At 38.9% G+C, this 15,864-nt stretch overlaps 2 protein-coding genes across 3 annotated transcripts in view; both read right to left on the bottom strand.

Annotated features, from left to right (window-relative positions):
- LOC143902823 (uncharacterized) overlaps positions 1 to 15,864 on the bottom strand; it is a 243,254-nt gene that overhangs the window by 205,925 nt on the left and 21,465 nt on the right. The window lies entirely within an intron of this gene.
- On the bottom strand, positions 13,210 to 15,729 carry LOC143902804 (uncharacterized). Its single transcript, XM_077415975.1, has one exon. The coding sequence runs from the start codon at positions 14,092 to 14,094 to the stop codon at positions 13,252 to 13,254; it is 843 nt and encodes a 280-aa protein (XP_077272101.1). The 5' UTR covers positions 14,095 to 15,729; the 3' UTR covers positions 13,210 to 13,251.

Below are 15,864 nucleotides of genomic sequence, written 5' to 3'. Positions count from 1 at the left end.
CTTAAGAGGCACCTGCGATAAATTTGCGTATCATCGGCAAATATCAAATGTTCTGTGAACCTTAGAAACGCGCCGATATCATTGATGAAGAGAGAGGAAAGGAGCGGTCCAAGGACAGATCCCTGCGGGACGCCAGCAGTGACAGATAGCCATTCTGAGAAGACGCCCTCCAAATCCACAACTGCTTGAAGACGACCGGTGAGGTACGAAAAAATTAGTTTCAAAACTTGATCAGAAAAGCCTAGTTTCCTAAGTTTGGTAAGAAGCAAATGATGGGAGACAGTGTCGAAAGCTTTGCTGAAATCAAATAGGACAAGGATCAACACTTCGCCTACATCAACGCCATACTTGATGTCGTGGAATAATCGCAGAAGGGCAGACTGAGTAGAAAAACACTTGCGGTAGCCGGATTGTCGACTGTCTAGAATATGATGAGATTCAATGAAATCGGTAATCTGGCGATGTAGAATCTTTTCGAACACCTTGGAGAGCTCGCATAGGTTGGCTATGGGCCTCGTGTCGGAAGGAGAGGCAGGAGATTTAATTTTAGACAGTGGGCGTAGAATGGCACGCTTCCACAACGACGGGAAGTAACTAAGTCTGAGACAACTATTGAAGAATGAAGTGAGTAAATTACTCACGTGTGGCAGGGCCAATGCGATAGCATGCAGTGGAAGGTGATCGCAACCTGAAGCAAGAGAAACAGAAGATGAGGAGACAAGAGAGCATAGATCATCAGCGGTTATTTGGGAAAAACTGAAAGTAGGATTGTCAGGCTCTATGGATGAAATGATGTCAGAAAATTGAGATTGAGTACAGGAAGGAAAGCAGTTTGAGATGGATGCGTAGTGAGCATTGAGAGTATCGCGTGAGAAGTAATTCAGCGGTGAGGATAAAGGTGATTCGATTAGGCCAAGATTAGTGAGTTCGCGCCATAGCTTGGATGGATTGGAAATCGCGGTTAATCTGGTCATGTTGAAGTGCTCTCTAGCCTTCCTCATTTCTACCGTGAGACTGTTCCTGTACTGCTTATAAATATGAAAATCGAGAACAGAACCTGATCTTCGGGCGATATTATATAGACGGTTGCGATGCCGAATACCACGTACGAAAGCCTCGGTGAGCCAAGGTGCCGAAGGACGATACACACGAAAAGTACGGATGGGCGCATGGATGTCGAGACTAGAAGCGAAATCTTTGGTTATAGTACTCAGGATGCTGTCCAAGTCGGGCTCACTGAGGCTCTCGAGGCCAAAGTCTACCACGAAAGACGAAGACAGCAAGGAGGTGAGAGTTTCCACATATCTGTGTTCGTTAAACTCCTTGTAGCTACGACGGGTCAATGTACGATCAGCGGGAGACTGGAGGGCGAATAGATACGTGAGTTCTATAAGGTCGTGACCATTGATAAAAGGTGCATCCGACTTTCGAAACGAAAAGACCTTGTCCAAGCTATCGACAATAAAGACATCCAACCATGAATCGGAAGAGCGAGTATGATAAGTCGAATGCGACTCCACAATGTTGAGCGACAATTGCGAGACTATGTCTCTGAGGTGATTAGGTTCATATGATGAGGAGAGGAGATCACAGTTTAAGTCGCCCGAGATAATGATATTCTTATAATTATGAATAAGCGAAGTTAGAGCATCGAGAAACCTACTGAAATTTTTACCCTTCGGTCTGCGATACATCACGGTGAAGAGTAGAGGTTCGCAAGCATTGCCTCGAATGTCAAAAACGAGGAATTCGGGTTCATTAGAAAAGGACGACGGTGACGACGCCAGGACACGAGCACGCAATGAGTCGTGGACAAAGCAAGCAACGCCCCCTCCCTCCCCGCCCTCCCTGTCCACTCGTAACAGACAGTAACCTGGGATACGAACTAATTCGTCAGAAATGTGAGAGTGGAGCCAGGTTTCCGAGATCGAGATAATATGAAAGAAATTAGACATTAAATGAGCACGGATTGACTCGATATGGGCAGGGAGGGAGCAGGCATTGAAGCACGCGATACGGAGACGACCACGCGAAGCAGGAGGACCCACAGCCGCCGCCGAGAGTCACTGGAGCCTCTCGAGATCGGCCTCGGAGGCGATAGAAATCGGCGGCTGGCTACGGTCCCTGCGGACAAAAATACGCCCGTCGCTACTCCACACATGCGCGAACGACAGCTGCCTCGCCCTGACTCGCGCCCGGCGCAGCAACTTATAAGTATGAATCGGGAGCAATTCATTTACAAAAACGTTGCCAGGAATGTTAGTCGAGAAAACGTCGTTGATAGGCAATCGGCGCTTGCCACGCATGATCCTAATGATGTGGTCACGAATCTCGCGGGACTTGAGCGCGACTATGACCGATCTGCGCCGACCCCCAACGCCAGCACAATCTACGACAGGGGCGGACGCAGATGTAGCGTCATGATCTGAGGACGCAACACGCGCCGCTACATCGCGAGTCTCAAGAACGTCGGAAGTAAGCTGAGGAATTCCCAGCGCACGAAAAACACACGCGACAAGCTCACAAGATGATTCAGTGAGAGACGATGGGATTCCGGAGATAATAAGATCCGACGTTCGAGGGACGCGCGACGCAGCAGCCGAGTCGCTCCCAATCTCCTCGCCGGCACGCGGAACAAGCTGGGCGGCCTTTAAAGCCTGGACATCTCGCGCCAGAGCAGAGCTTTCTTGCTCAAGCTTGTCGATGCGCTGGGTGTTATGAGCGACAGTGTCCGCGATGAGACTAAGTTTGTTCAATTTGTCGTTGATCTCCTTATTTGTGCGTCGCTGCTCGTCAACAAAGGCAGAGAGTTTAGTGTCCGAGTCCTTCAGTTGCTCACACAGTCCCTGGAGCATGACTTCAATTGAGGCGCGCTCCCGAGACTGAGCCTGCACCCGAGCGCACGATGATCCACCTAAGAAGTCAAAGGCATGCGCACCCACATCAATAGCCGGTGAAGGAGGGGGGGGGTCGAGTGAAGCCAATAGAGATTTGCAGCAATTATCTGCATATCTGGTGGCTGCATAGGGTTTAATGCAGCCGGGATGGAACACCCTCCTGCACACCCCGCACTCGAGTATCTGGTTGACAATCGACTTCCCACACTTGGCACACGTGCGCGATTCCATGCTCGGTCCAAATTACACGATGTGGTCCAAGTTACACGATGCGAGTCAACTGACAGGGACTCACGATATGCTCGCACCGTATAGGCGCCGGTAGAGGCAAATCGAGTCACGATACTATCGATCGACAAACGTCGATATCGACGCTGAACCGAACGGCACTCCAGGACCGCAAGTGCAGGAAAGTACAGATCAAGCGGCAGGCACATGCGCAGAAGAAGACAACATCCTCCATGGAATGATTCTCAGAAATGGTATAGCAATAATGAGAAACACTCGTCGCGAAAATACCAGGAATTCGGCGAAGCCCGATGCGTACCAATAACAGCACGTGACGAGCAACAAAAAGACTTGCATAAACCTGCAACAAAAGAGCCCGAAGGCAGCTTGCGGCAGAAATATATCCAGTTGAGATAGGAGCAACACAACGGACGTGCACACACCGTACTCACCAAAGAGAGAGAGAGAGAGAGAGAAAGAGAAAGAAAGAGAAAGAGAGGAAAAGAAAGAGAGAGTGAGAGAGAGATTGATTGAGCTTTATTAGCCTTTTTTTACATAAAATATCCTTAAATTAATTCCCCTACATGAGGTACAATAATATATTCTTTTAACCTACGTTTGAATGGCTCAATTCTTTCGCATTGCTTAATTTCTACGGGCGTTATACATATTTAAACCTTCTTAAAATAAACTTTTCTGTGCGCTTCTTGCCCTGCGATATCGAATTCTAATATTCTCAGCCTGCCTTGTTTGCCGTTCACTCACATCTCCTACTATTTTTATCCTATTACTTAAATGTCTTGTCATTATGCCTCTTACTATCTTAAAATTAAAAATACATACATTGTACATTAGCCTCTGTCTTACATTCATAAACCTAAAAGTTTGCAACATTAATTCTACCTTTACATATCGCGAACATTGTAATATGACTCTCATGGCACGGTGTTGTGCCACTTGCAGTCAATTCAATTGCGTTTCACCCATGCCTACTAATATCGTTACGCAATATTCAAAATGAGGCGCTATGATAGACTTATACACAGTACATCTAGTACACCGATATATCATTTCCTATTCTATTCAGAAAACTCACTTTTTTCCCTATTTTTTTCAACATATAATCACAGTAATCCTCCCAACAAAGTTTACTATCGATCATTACACCCAGATGTTTCGCTTTCTCGACCCGATCTATTACAGTTCTATCCAAACTTTTTACTATTATGTTTCCTCTATAAAGAATCCAAATTAATAAATATTTACTAATAATTATACATAAAAAAATAAGCTTCCTCGTAGAGGAAGCTTTATAAACAAAATAAAATGTTGATTAAGCAATGTGCAAGTTTCTACTTGCTCACTTTAAAACTATATGCGAAAGTAATGTACAAGTTTCTACTTGCACACTTAAAAACTAAGAGAAAGTAATGTGCAAGTTTCTACTTGCACACTTAAAAGCTATGAGAAAGCAATGTGCAAGTTTCTACTTGCACACTTACAATTTTTACCTGCTCTTAAATATAATTTCGAGAAATATACTTATTTTCAATCTTTTCTTTTTAAGATGATGCTGGAGTCGTCTGTTTTATTGATAAAATTACCATTTTCTTTCTACTCATGTAACGTCGTAATTTGACAGAATTAAAAGTGCTTCTCCATAATTGCAGTACATATATCAATGATTCAAAGAAACTCCAATTTTATACAGAAAACGAGAAAAAATTTCGGAATTACAGATTTCCTTACCTACTTTTATTCTAATATGGCGTCTCGAGTTACAGGTTACAGCAATCGCCGTCAACTTATCACAAGATGTGCTTCATATAAAAGATATACCATTGATACAAACATAAAAACGAGTTTTCCTGAATTGCACAACAAGAAAAACATCGATGAACTCTCCAATTCGACATTAGAAGTCTAATATAAAAGTATATACTTATATGATGATTCGTGCGTATGTGTGCGTGCAATGTAGGTGCTATCCTTGTCTATATCCTTATCTATACAAGAACAGATATAGGTCGATAACACAAAAGATCCCGAGAACAAAAAATTATATATAAAATTATATATATAATTATATATAAATATATATAATTATATATAAATATTTATAATTATATGTGATTATAATATGAAATTTGGTGCTTTATATAAAATTATATATAGGTCCATATATCATTATATATGGGCATATATAATTCTAAATATAACTAGATATGAACAATAGATCATATATCATATAAAAAAATAAAGAATTTTACTTTATATACCCCAAGGGGCCTTAAAAGGGGGCGTTTTGAAGGAACGTACCCAACCCTAACCTCCAATTTTCAGCCACTACCTTACTGTTTCCCCCTTTGGACCAACGCCAACGGTTTAACGTCTCTTCCGAAAGACGAAGCCCAGTTTTCTCCGCATCCTGCACAGAGGGGCGCGGTTTTTCGAAAAAAAACTTTTCCATGCTACATGGCTCTAGTGGACTCGAACCTGGTTCCTCAGATTACAAGTCTGGCGCTCTACCACTAGACCACACCGCCGCCCTTCATATATCATATATATTTATATAATTATCCTATATAATCTTTTTTTCTCGGTATAGTAATTTTATCGGTTATATAGACGACTCCAGTCACCTCATTTTAAAAGGTGTTTTAATTTTTATAAACACAACAATCCATTTATAGAAAGAAGTCTTATTTTTAAAAGAAAAATAAAAGAAGCAATGTGTGGATGATTACACAAATCAATTTAAAAATCAGCAACATATACAGCAGACCAAGATAACTACATTTTTCAAGCCAGTTAACAACTAAAATTAGTTAAAATTATATATTTAATCCTAGAACGGGTTAGATTCCGATAATTTTGGCGCCAAAATGTAAAAACAATTTTTGGAAGTATTTTTAGTGAGGAATACAGGAAAAAAATTAAAAAATTCCACGACTAATAATTTGCAAAATATAGCGTCTGGTGTTTTAAAAATGTTTAATGATTTACAGATCTTTGTAGGTAAGATAAACCTCGCTTCGTGTAGAAAGTACTAGAAAGTTGCAATTCCATGTGGAACCGTACAATAATAAAAAACAACAATTTATTCTTTTGCCATTGTTAAAGGTGAGAAAATACTTTGTATTTATACTTTTATAAAATATAAAATTATACATATACTTTTCAATATTCTAACAATTCTCTGCTATAACAAATTATTTCTGTTACTGCATGATATTAAATATTTTCACACAATGCAACTTTTCATACGAAGCGACAAAAGAAGAAATAACAGGTTTTTAACTTTTCACGCGAACCGAGGAGCGGTAGCTCCTCCCCCGCTTACGTGTGTACTGTTTATACACACAATTAAAGTATTACTTAAAAATTCATATGATTTATTTTCAACTTTAACACTGTATATCTCGAAAACCAGAGTGGTTAGCCCTATAAGACCTATATAATTTTTTGTTTAGCGTTAAAAGTACTATCAGAAACCACCGTCAAATTAAGGCGCCAAAGTTATCGGAATCTTACCCTAGAACGGTACACTTCTAAAAGTAACGTAGATGGTACACTTGGGTTATATAAACCCTAGGCTAACCCGCCGTTTTCTTCTTACTATAACTTTTGATCAACTGCATATTTTAGAGCAAATTCTTTTTTAAATAAATAGTTTAGAATCTCAGGAACTTGAATATCTACGTTAGAAAGCAAAAACAGCTTTTACACAGGAGCTATTTACAAAATATCAAAACAAAATTTTTTTAATTGAGTAAAATTGAGATTTTTGGTTATTTAATTACATTTCTTTTTCTGAAACGAGTTGTGACCTAATTCTACTAGGATTGTAAAAGTCTATAGTTGTATTTTAAGGGGATTAATGCATATTTTCAATTACTTCCAAAAAGTATAATTATTTTGAATGGTGAATACGCAATTTTTGGCTCTTAGTAACTTTTTATGGTAATGAATAAAATGAATTATTTGCGTGATTTGACATTACATATAAATATTTTAAGTAAAAAATTGATAAATAATAAATTTCTAATAATATTAGCATTCTAATAACAAACAACACAAATTGAAATTTACGTTATTGTACATTATTAGGTAACTTTGAGATTATAAAGATCAATGAAAAAAATATTTATTTGATTTTTTAATTCCATTTTATTACAAAATTATATTTAATTATTTTTTCAAAATTGGTATATATCACGGTGTTCGAGATTCCGTTACCGTTGCGCCGCCCGATCAGATGGCAGCATCGATCGGATATCGACCCCGCATCACCACGGTAGCTCGCGCCCGCACGGGCGCGCTCATCGCCAACGTCTTCCTCACGATCGAGGCAATTGTGCAAATGGCCGCGCAGTGATCAGACGCACGATGTGTGCTCTGTGCATCTTGATTGTGACTATACACATTGAAGTGCTCACCGCAGTGATTACAGCTGCTGAGATACTGCATTAACATGTAAAGCGACCACACATCCAGCTACTCAGGATACATCAACACGACGACTCAGGCTCACATGTGCGCGAGTGCCGACCGCCACATGTCTCACCGGCTCACGGGCGATTCATCGAATAGGACGGCAATTAATATAACTGCCTCGCCCACTCACGAACGATACACAAAGACTTCTTATACAAAGACTTCTTATGCTTAGTGAAATCCGAAAGACTGCCCACCACTCTCAGGTCAGACTGTATATATCTCTTCTCATATTAAAGACGGCTCAGACTGTGGTCTGAGTTACACAAGAAATAAAGTGAATAATTAGTGAACACCTTCCACGCGCGTCCTTCTCATCCCGCTTCCATCGTCGGGATTAATCAGCGATTTCGCGAACACACGGATTTACTAACGTTAACGTTACACTGGGTTAGTATAACCCAGAGACTAACTCAATGTTTTTTACTCGGCAGTTTTCAATACACTGGTTCGATTATGAGTGCAGCTTACAATTAGTAGGGGGCTCTCCAAAGTTTTCCCCCTGGTCCGAACCCCCCTCTCCGTACAATATAGACGTGCCGCAACTTTTAAAATTGCTATGAGTTACGCTAACCCAGTGTACCGTTCTAGGGTTAATACATAAATTCATTATATATATTACATATTTTATTATTTTAAATAAAAATAATAATCTTGTTTTGAATTTTTTAATTTATTTTAATTTAATTTTTCTTGCGACGTATCCCATATACTATCATACATTTAACTACTCCATATTCGCGAATTCCGTATTCGCGACAGTTGTCAAATACGTAACCCCCGCGAATAAGGAGTGTCGACGTATATACGTCATTGACTAGTGCACACTCAGTGCGCACTGGTGCACATTAAAATCATCGTACATAAACGTAAAGTGTATATTTAATATAACAGGTTAAATCACAAAATCCTCAATATTCTTTATTGGCCGGTATTCATAGTCGGATCTTATTTCAAGACCGTCTTAAGTAATATCTTAAAATGCTAATACGACTCTGTGATTGGCTCATAACATCTTAAGGGGATCCTATAGCGAAGGACGAACTTCCTCAATGTCGATAATGTCAAGTCAACATTTCTAATTTCTTCTGTTTTCTATGTTATATATCTATATCTGTCCTTGTCTAACGAGAGGCATCTGACCTTGTTCGATTGCTGCGCCATCTCTCGCTACACACAATACTGCTTATCCTATCAACCTGAATGTACTTTTGCACATATAACAGTTAAATACACTAAACTTTTTTTCTAGGCTTTCAATCTTAGTTCTAATTGCACGATATTGTTCTTAAATGTTTTTCCTAGGTCGTACGTATCTCATTTTGTATATATAAACTGCAGTATTTTTGTATTAAGCAAATATTGTCATCAGTGACAGCTCTGTGCTCAATTTTTTTTGTTTTTGATGTAAAATTGACCAGACCGACCTACATTTTTGTACTTTAATTCTGTTAAAAGAATTTTGCAATTCCGTAAAGCCAATTAAAAGTTTAATGCATTTAACTAAATGTCGGTAACGACTGCCACTATAGGATCCCCTTAAGATCGATCCGACTATGGCCGCGGTATTCATAGTCGGTTCTTATATTTAAGATCGCCTTAAGTACAATCTTAAGATGTCATTAATCAATCACAGAGCCGTATTAGCATCTTAAGACCTTACTTAAGGATGTATCGGCAGTACAATTCCTGCTAAAAGTTAGTTTCAATAAAAAATGACTAAAATGAAGACTTTGTATGTATGTCAAATAAAGAGAAAGATGAGAGTAGTCATGCCCGCGTTTTAGCTGTGCCCGAATCCTGTAAGTAAAATGTGCACGTTTTTGTGGTTTTCTTTCGTGCTATCCGCAATTTTTTTATTCTCTTTGGAAAAAAAATAAAAAATCGTGAACCTAACACGAAAGAGAACCACAAAATCATGGTATCGTATAGAAACTCGAATCGTATAGGAGAGTGGTTATTGCCCCAAAACGCAATGTGACCACTCTCATCTTTCTCTCTGATGTCAAACAACTCAAAATTTGAATACCGGCTATGAACACCGACTTAAAGCCGGTATTCATAGTCGGATCTAATTTCAAGACCGTCTTAAGTAATGTCTTAAGATGCTAATACGGCTCTGTGATTGATCCATAACATCTCAAGATCATACTTAAAACGGTCTTAAATATAAGAACCGACTATGAATACCGACCTAAATCAGTGTACAACGACTTTAATATGCACTAGTGCGCATTAGTGCATCCAACCAAATTTGCTATTAATCTTACATCTTAGCTATAGACAATTTTTGGCGTGACTCTGGTCAGAGAGAAAAATAAGAGTGGTCATGCCCGCGTTTTGGCTGTACTCGAATCCTGTCGGCATGTGCACGTTTTTGTGGTTTTCTTCCGTGCTATGTCTACAATTTTTTTATTCTCTTTGGAAATAAAACCAAAAAATCGTGAATCTAATGGAAGAGAACCAAAAAATTGTGAACATAACATGAAAGAGAACCACAAAAACGTGCACAACCAATAGGATTCGGGTACAGCCAAAACGCGGGCATGACCACTTTCATCTTTCTCTCTGTTCTGGTATAAGCAACCAAAGGGTACCAAACTGCACCAGAACCAATAGCAACTTTGGTATATGTACCAAACCATACCAAACGATCGCCAAAAATCGCCTCTTGTTAGATAAGTGCTAATATTCACTATATGTACTAAAAATCTATAATGTACGTGACGTAAACTATAGGTTGTTTTCACTCAGTACTGGCAGTGAATATCAGAACGCAGCTCTTATCGCAGTGTCTCCAACCGTTAATTTTCAGGTTATATGACATAAAACTTCTAATCCTCAATTTTTGCTTTTTTTAAACTCTTTGGGCTTTAACATATAAAAAAATTTAAGCAGTAAAACGTTAGCAGTAAGAAAATCAACAGTTTGGATTTGCTACCGCTTACGTTATGCTTTAAGTTCTTGACTATAATTGGCTGATTTGCTTACTGCTTAAGTTTTTCTATTTGCCAAGGCCCTTTCTCCTTCTCTTTATGTCTATTTCTACCAATGTAGATTAACTTTAATCTCGGTTTGATTTTTTATCTTCTTCTAGTTTTAAGAATTAGAAAAGGATAATAAGTAAGTTAAACAAAGAATGAAGTTAATCTGTATTAATATTAGAAATGGACATTAATTAAGAGATCCATTTTTTAACCTCTTCTCTTCTTAAACGTGCGCAAAAAATCCTCTTCTTAATCGAGAATCGACATGCGGAAAGCCGAGATTGAACCTAGGACCTTTCCGCTATTAATCATTCGCGCTCACGCAGAGCCATGCGTCGTCCCGAAAAAGATGCTTTTGAGCGTTAAGGTTATGTATACTCGGACTAACAATAAGTAATTCAGCAATGTAAATTGGTAAATTATTATTTTTTTTTGTAAATTGCAATTACACCAATATAAGACGATCGAGATCAGGACGAAAAATGTAATAAAGAATTTTTAATACAAATATATCTGCGTTTGCAGTCCAACGTTTTCTAAAAATTATTTGCCAGACTAAAAACGCCCTCTCGAATTCGATGAACCAACAAATTGATTATTAAGGTTGGTCTACAATACGTGGAGTAAGGAGTAAGAGTAGGCGTAAGAGGGCTATTTCCGGTTTAAGAGAGCTGGCGTAAGGACGTAGCAAAATAAATTAATTTTATTTCCTACTCCTACTCTTAAGGACCGTCTACAATAGCCGTAAGAAAATGCAGTTAAGGCCGTGGCATACAGAAAAACGTAGGCAGTGAAACTTAAAAGGGCTGTTCTTCCGAAAACGTCCATGCTCCGATTTAGGTGAAACTTTGTAAATAGATTCCTTTTAGATAAAAAAAACATATACCAAAAGAATTTTTTGCGACTCCAAAATTTAGCGAGTTTTTTAACATTTTTAACTTGCTGCCTTCGCGCATATACTTTCCACGCGAAACGAAGTGCCACATGGGTTTACAACTTTCCACCACGCGTGGAAAGCCCACGCATGTATTTTGAAGGCACACTACCCGTATTCATAGTCAAGGCTTATTTTCAAAATCTTATTAAGTACAGTCTTAAGATGGCGCTTTGATTCACAGTCATAAAACAAGTCTATACTTGAGAATTGTCGAAGACGATCTTCTTCCAAAGCATCTTATTATGATTCATAAACTTATCTTATTCGTTGTAAGTAAGGACTGAAGGATATTTTATTAGTTATAAAATTCATAGTCGTTTAAGATTATCTTATTTGACATATATGTTGTTAAATAAGACAATCTTTGTCAAGTCGTTAGACGACTTAAGCAAAAGTAAATGCAAGATTATTATTAGTAAAGTGAAGAGAAAGTGTAAGTAGTAAGTGGATAGGTATGGGGCGTCAAAACAAACCCCCTCCACCGACCCCTCCGGCGCCAGGGGCGTGGCCAGACAGTCTGCCCACGTGACCTCGGATCGCTCTGATTGGCTGCCGCGTGAGGGGTGAGGGTAAAATGGAGCGATTTGATTGGATACCCCATACCTACCCAGCGTCTGATTGGCCCTCCCTCTCCTGAGGTGTCTAGTGTCTAGTGATTTTTGGGGGGAAACTGCACGTGGTGGAAAACTATGAGACAAAAATGGCGGATTCAAATGGAGCGTTTTGATTGGATACCCCATACTTACCCAGCGTCTGATTGGTTCTCCCGCCTAAGGTGTCTAGTGCTTAGTGACTTTTTTGGGACTGCACGTGGTGGACGACTACGAAACAAAAATGTCGGATTTAAAATAGTAACTAAATGGTGCGTTTTGATTGGATACCCCATACCTACCCAGCGTCTGATTGGCTCTCCCGCCTAAAGTGTCCAGCGTCTTTTTGGGTCTGCACGTGGCGGACGACGCTGAAGTCACGCGGTAAAATAGCGGAAGAGCCGGCCAGCGCCATTTTGGTGGGAGCACGTGGTAGACGACGCTAAGCTCGAAAAAAGATATGATGCTAAAATGGCAAAAACGGAAAGTGGAATTTTTAAGAGCGTTTTACCTCGAGGGGAGGGGGAAACAGGAACGGACAGGTTCGCTTTGTGACGTGACGCAATCTAACCCTTTTTTGTATCGAAGGATTTTTATGATTTATGACGGTGTTCTTTTAGAACTTGGTTCTGGACAGAAACACTTGTATCGAGATGAGACGCAATCCAACCCTTTTTTTGTAACAAAGAGTTTTTATGATTTATGACGGGGTTCTTTTTAGGACTCGGGTCTAGACAAAGAGTTTTCGAAATAAACAAATACGCTTGGTTTCTAAAATTTGCTCATGTATTACTTATTTTCTGCAGAAACGAGGTTGTAAAACAAGAACGGACAGGTTCGCTTTATGACGTGATGCAACCATTTCGTTTTAAATAAAAGTTTTTATTATTGAGCGCATTCAAAAAATTTACGATTTAGAAACTTTGACCAATCTTGAAAAAATAAAAGAAAAAGGAATTTGTTGCGGAGAACGTGAGGATTAAAGAAAAATAGAAAAATGTAGAAGTTACAAAAAATGTTTATTACTACAAATTCTTCTTCATAAGAAAAAATACAATTTTGTCGCTTATAAAGTAAGACTGTAGATAAATTATTAAACAATAATGTTATAAAATTTACAATCTGCGATTCGACAAAATTATACGACAGATTTCGGTGAAACGCAGCAAACAAAGTTCTATCATTACTATATTAAAATACGTATCGAGGAAAGTTAAATCGGTTATTTGCGTACGTACATTAAGCTCGATGTCGAAGTAATTTCCTCTGAGAGTTAATTTCACAATATCCTCATCTATATAACTTTTAGGAAGATTTAACTCTATTTCCTTAATAAGATAACGCGCGCAATTGTTAACATTATCGGCCAATGATTTTAAATGTAATAAATGTGCATCGATACATTTCGCAATATTTTTCAGTCTGAGAAATGTAGGCTTCTGCATCACAATTGCCACAGCGTATGTTTTTCGTTTCTTCGTCGGTGAACAATTTTCCTCGCTTGTTCGTTGATCCGTCCTGGCAGAAGTATCTTCCTCGTTTTCCTTGTACGCCAGCAATATGGATCTTGCTCCGTAGGCCAAAGTAAAATTGACGGAGATATTGTTAATGGAGATAGAATTCGGCTTCAATTTGCTTTCTCCATTTAAATATTCGCTTACGAGTCCCATGTTCTCTTGAAACTGCTGCCACGATTTCTCGTCGAAATAAACGCCGTCCGCACAGTTGCCGGTTAATTTGACCATCGGCACGAAAACTCCCTCGGATGTTGCTTGCAAACCCACGTGAATTCTCTTTGTATGGGAGCTGTTGAGTCCATATGTTGTCGATAGCAGCATATGTAATTGCTCGTTTCTTCCCTCGAAGTTACGTCCCTTATCGGGAATCCCTTTATCAGGAATATCGCGAGTGAACATCCGCTTCTCAGAATTATTAGCGTCTTCTCTGTGACTAGCCATTGTTCTTATTTCTTCGTAATATCGGCTGACACACACACACACACTAATCGAAAAGTCAGATGAGAAAGATATACTTTTTCACTGGCGAACTTGTCGCTTCAAACGTTGGGACTCGAATGATTCTGGCTTCGTAACGTTAATCAAAACGTTAACTTTGTTTGCAACGTTCTAGAAAAATTAATCTGCGCGCGCAGATAAAAAATTAGAAATTTTTAGATTTTTCTAGACTTTTCTAGATTTTTTTAGTTTTAACTATAAATTCTGAAATATAGGTAGTTTATAGAGAGTTAAGAGAATTTGTTAATAAAGTAAACGGTTAAAAATTTTATACGAAAAGCGTAATGGTTAAAAAATTTTTAAATTTTAAATAAAAATATTCTAAAAAATAAAGGAAAAACAAAAATCTATTCGAGCTCTTTTTATCCACTTTTAAAAAAGGCGTGTTAACTGAGTGAATTTCGTTTGTATCGAAAAATTGAAGCCTCTTTTCCGCGATGCCGATTGGTTATCTCGATTGATTGCCGCGCCGTAGCTTGCTTCATCCCGTGAAGGACTGTCATCGCGGAGTGTGGCGAGTTTCGTGCGTGTAGTGCGTCGTGTGTGTCGTGATGTGACAGCTCGCGTCGTGTCGCGAGGTTAATCGTCCCGCGTCGTGTCGCGAAGTTAATATTATTATTAATGTGATCTCTCATCATTATTATAAATATGAAATCGTTTAATTCTGAATTTCGGTCGCGTCACGCAAGGATCGAAATGCCACGCGAAATATCAGCGGATCGGAGATAGGTAATTAGAGTGACTCCTCTTCTAAAAAGGGCATGTCGTAGGTATTGTTGTCACTTTTCCGCGATGCCGATTGGTTCTCTTGCAGCTTCATTTGCTCTTCATTTGCAGCTGTCATTGTATATTTTGACAGTTGTGTGTATCAAGGCGAGTTAATAGTGTAATAGTAATAGCATAACGTTAAAGCTAAATAGCGCGCGCGAAGCGCGCGTCTGTAGTGTCTAGCCTTTCAAATCATTTAATAAATAATTCTTTGTATGTCCTTAGATAAAAGAATATAATTTTGTGAACAATAGACGGAAAAGGGTTTATGGCATAGGATAACCTTTCTCCGAAAACTTTTTTCTTCCGCCGGAAAGGGAGGGTGGAGAGAAAGTGAGCGGGAAAGATTCGAATTTGTTAACCAGGATCTTAAACAATTTTTGTCACGCCATTATTCTAGAAGTTTTGGCTTTTTACACTGAAAGCAATAAATCAATAAATTTCTCAGTTGCGATAATAAAACCGTCTAGTTACATGTTGGAATAAAGCATTACTAGAAAGTTTTAATAAGGAATTCTTTGTAAGGCCTTAAATAAAAGAATATGGTTTTGTGAACAAGACGGAAAAGGGTTTATGGCAAAAAAAATAACTTTTCTCCGAAAACCTTTTACCCTTCCGCGGGTAATCAAGAGTGGGAAGAAAATGGGCGGGAAAACCTCAAATTTGGTAATCAATGGGATAGCTAGAAAATTTTTGTCACGCCATTATTCTAGAAGTTTTTGAAAATATTTTCAATTATAAATAGTCTGTAATACTATATCTGAGCATTAGTCCTTACTTGTCCGTCGTGCTGAAGTCGTCTTGCAACGCTCTTATAGTTAGTCAGACAAGTGAAGTGTCGCAAAAATGTTTCTCCGCGCAATTTTAGTCGATTTTTTCAAAGTAAGTTGCAATTTAAGCAATCGCTTAAATGAGCAACGTAAGTTTGTAGAAACAGTGACAAAC

Source organism: Temnothorax americanus, unplaced genomic scaffold (assembly GCF_048541705.1).
Source record: "Temnothorax americanus isolate GAGA-0224 unplaced genomic scaffold, ASM4854170v1 Scaffold40, whole genome shotgun sequence".
Classification (NCBI taxonomy): Eukaryota; Metazoa; Arthropoda; class Insecta; order Hymenoptera; family Formicidae; genus Temnothorax; species Temnothorax americanus.
The sequence above is the reverse complement of the archived record's forward strand: the minus strand, read 5'-3'. Positions and strand labels throughout refer to the sequence as shown.